Consider the following 3,272-nt stretch of genomic DNA (forward strand, 5'->3'; position numbering starts at 1 on the left):
CCAACGAGCAGAACACGAGCTACTTAACGAGCCGAACACAAGTTGTTCATGAACAATGAGCCTTTTTGACAGCCCTAATAGAGCAAGCGAGCGAGAGAGAGAGAAAAAGAGAGAGAATTCTTCTTCAGATAAATTAATGCTATAATTAATTAATGTTAAAATTATAACCACAAAAAAGATCATTTACGGTCAAAATTTTGTTAAATTAACAAATTACAGCAGTCCAAACTCATCATTCGCTGACAGTGCTACGAAATGTAATATGATTTAAATATTGTAGCTCTGCCTGGGAATTATGAAAATAGAAATATGGCATGAGTATGGTCTAGAGGTTCCAAATTTGAATCATGAATACTATTGTTTGGTAACTATTTTTAATTTGATTATTATCTGAAAATAAAATTTAATGAAGATAAGATAATCCTCAAATGTAATTTTTGAATACTCAGTTCGTATTGGATGGCAATCAAATTGAAAAAAATATTAAAAAAAATACTACTTATTTGATCTAATTTCTTGGTAATTAGACGCGGTCAAAAATGAAAATCCAAATAAGGGGGGAAAAGAACTAATAGATTGCCTTTAAAGAGCGTTTATTGGGTACGGAATCCGCACATACACCCTCCAATTATTTTACGTCATGTAATAAACATCATTTTTTTAAAAATTTTTAAAATTTTAAAGTGGGGCCCACTTTCATATAGCTTTTAAGGGAGTGGTTTTTTTATTGGGTGACAAACTTTAAATATAATATTTTAATGATAAAATTTTCACTTAAAAGTTTCATTAGTGAGTAATGGAAATGGTTATTATGAAAATAATTGTTAAAATATTATATTTAAAGTGTGGGTGATTAAAACAAAATATTTAATGTTTTGAGTGCTGCTAATGTAGAAATTAACATGAACAAGAAAAAAAAAAATCATAAAAATCACTTTTAACAATTTATTAAAACTACCATAATCTCTCAAATCTGACTTGAATATCACGATATAAAATTGTTGTGAAAAAACGACAGTAAAAAAGTGAAAAACCTGATCGAGAAAAAATGCAAAACAAAAAACAACAAAACACACAAACTTACGTGGTTCGGCAAATTGCATACGTCTATGGAGCTGCACTAGATTTTATTAGCTTGAAGAATTACATCTATCGATCACCTTGACGATTACAAGAAAACACTCTTTTTCTACATTTTTGTCTCTCCTCTCCCCCTCTGCTTCTCTCTCTCTCTCTCTCTCCCTGAGAGCTTCTAAACAAAACACACCAGAAGAAAAACCTGGAAAATTACCAATGCCGAAGAGGGATAACAAGGGGAGCCAGTACGTCTATTTATTAATTTCATCATGTCTTTAGGCTCATTAAAGAATCAATCAAAAAATTAATGAAGTCAATTCATTATTTATTTTTCTTCTGTGGCAAATCATAGAAGGAATTAAGAACAATTAATTTAGCAACTAATTTCAAGTATCTATGACAACTAATAATAAATCTGCTGCCAAACATGAGAAAATATTAATTTGAGCAGTGGATCGATTTCTATATTCGCAACAAAAATAACTCCCGAGTTAATCGTGAACAAACCAACTAATACGCACAAAGAACATACAAAATGCTGAGAAACTCTAATATGGATGGCTCAAGGATGTGGTTTGTAACAAAAATAACTCCCGGGTTTATAAACACAGCAGTTATTTTGGCGGAAACATTTAAGAAGAAAAAAAAAAAATAGCATGATGAGCCATTTATAAGAGTACATTTAAGAAATATTCGTTAACTGACAGCAGTCACGTGATCAGGTAATTCCATATATAAATCGATTTCCGTCTTAATGGCTTTGAATAGATGGCTTACATTTTAGTTTTCTGAAGGTTCCATGATCAATCGGCCACCTCTGCCGTATAACGTGCCACCGGACGGCATCCAAAAACTACGGAAGATCATCTGCGCCTCAGCGGGCGGGTCCCACAACAGAACTCTGAAGGAGGTTGAAGCTGGGCCCCACCAGAAACAGAATCTCATAAACAGACCAATAATCGCTGCTAGGCTCCAGAAAGAAGCAAAAGATAATATCAGCATGCTAAAGAGTCAGTGCAGACACAGGAGGATGCTACATAAATAGAAACCGCTCAGCCCTTCTTTCCTCTCCTCCTCCATAGAGAAGCAAAAGCATGTTTAACCCCCAGTCTCCAGACTTCATAGGAGGTTTGATGGCAGATACCGGCCTGGACTACCTTCGGCAGTTCGATTCCCCAAACATTCACTCCCTGCCGGAGGGTTTGATGGCTGATATTTCGTCCTACGGCGCGCCGCCGGTTATGCCGGCGATCTTTTTTGATCCGGGGGTGGGGATGAATATGAACGTCTTAGAAGCTGGTTTGATGCATGAGTATGGGCAGATTGAGAGGTGTGAGATGGAGTGCAGGAAGAGGAAGGGGATGATGATGAGGGGTTTGGAGGAGTGTGGAACGCAGAAGAATGAGAAGCAGAGGAGAGAGAGGTTGGGGAAGAAGTTTGAGCTGCTTAAGTCACTCATCCCTAACCCAACAAAGGTAATCCCTTCTTCATTTTATGTGATCTATTGCAATAATAAATTCTAAACTATTGTATTCAATTGCATCATTAGTAACAATTAAAATAGCAGTCATAGATATTTATCATTTGAACTAAAAAATATATTATGTTATGGACCATAAAATAAATGAATTTGATGCTAAGTAGAGTAATTCTGAAAGCTTCATATATATATATATATATATATATATGATCGGATATATTTCCATTAAATTTGTTAGACGTTAGATTTACTTGGCAATAGATTGTATTTCAAAAAATCTAAATTGTTCTGAAAATTGTTATAACTTTCTTATAAAAATCATAATTACGTATATTTTCGAAGTTTTTTTTTTTTTTTTGGATTTTATGTTCTATATATATATATATAGATATATATATATATTAGTAGCTAATACCTTACCTCCATCATATTTAATTTCCCCTCTCCCTCACTCCCTATCTCACCATTTATATAAAGTACAATTTATTTAAAGGACTGCATATTTTCTTCTGCCCCAAGCAGCTGAAACTTTCAGCTAGGTACTAAAATGCGCTTTTGATATAGTTTTTGAAATTCCTCATTTGAAGAAAAGCTTTTTGATAAAAAGTCTACTTCGAGCTGAAAATTTTTTTTATCAAAAGTACATTATAGGAATAGCTTGTCAATCTTGGAAAAAATAAGTATTATGTTTATTTCATATATATATATATATATA

General features: G+C 33.4%; 1 protein-coding gene across 1 annotated transcript in view; it reads left to right on the plus strand.

The window, feature by feature from the left end:
- The first annotated feature begins 2,072 nt into the window (after nt 1-2,072).
- Nucleotides 2,073-3,272, plus strand: part of LOC110036841 (transcription factor EAT1-like) — a 2,651-nt gene continuing 1,451 nt past the window's right edge. Inside the window, exon 1 of the mRNA XM_020741375.1 lies at nt 2,073-2,552. Coding sequence (XP_020597034.1) covers nt 2,172-2,552 — 381 coding nt within the window. The 5' untranslated portion in view covers nt 2,073-2,171. The remainder of the gene's footprint in view (nt 2,553-3,272) is intronic.

This window comes from Phalaenopsis equestris, unplaced genomic scaffold (genome assembly GCF_001263595.1).
Source record: "Phalaenopsis equestris unplaced genomic scaffold, ASM126359v1 Scaffold211642, whole genome shotgun sequence".
NCBI lineage: Eukaryota > Viridiplantae > Streptophyta > Magnoliopsida > Asparagales > Orchidaceae > Phalaenopsis > Phalaenopsis equestris.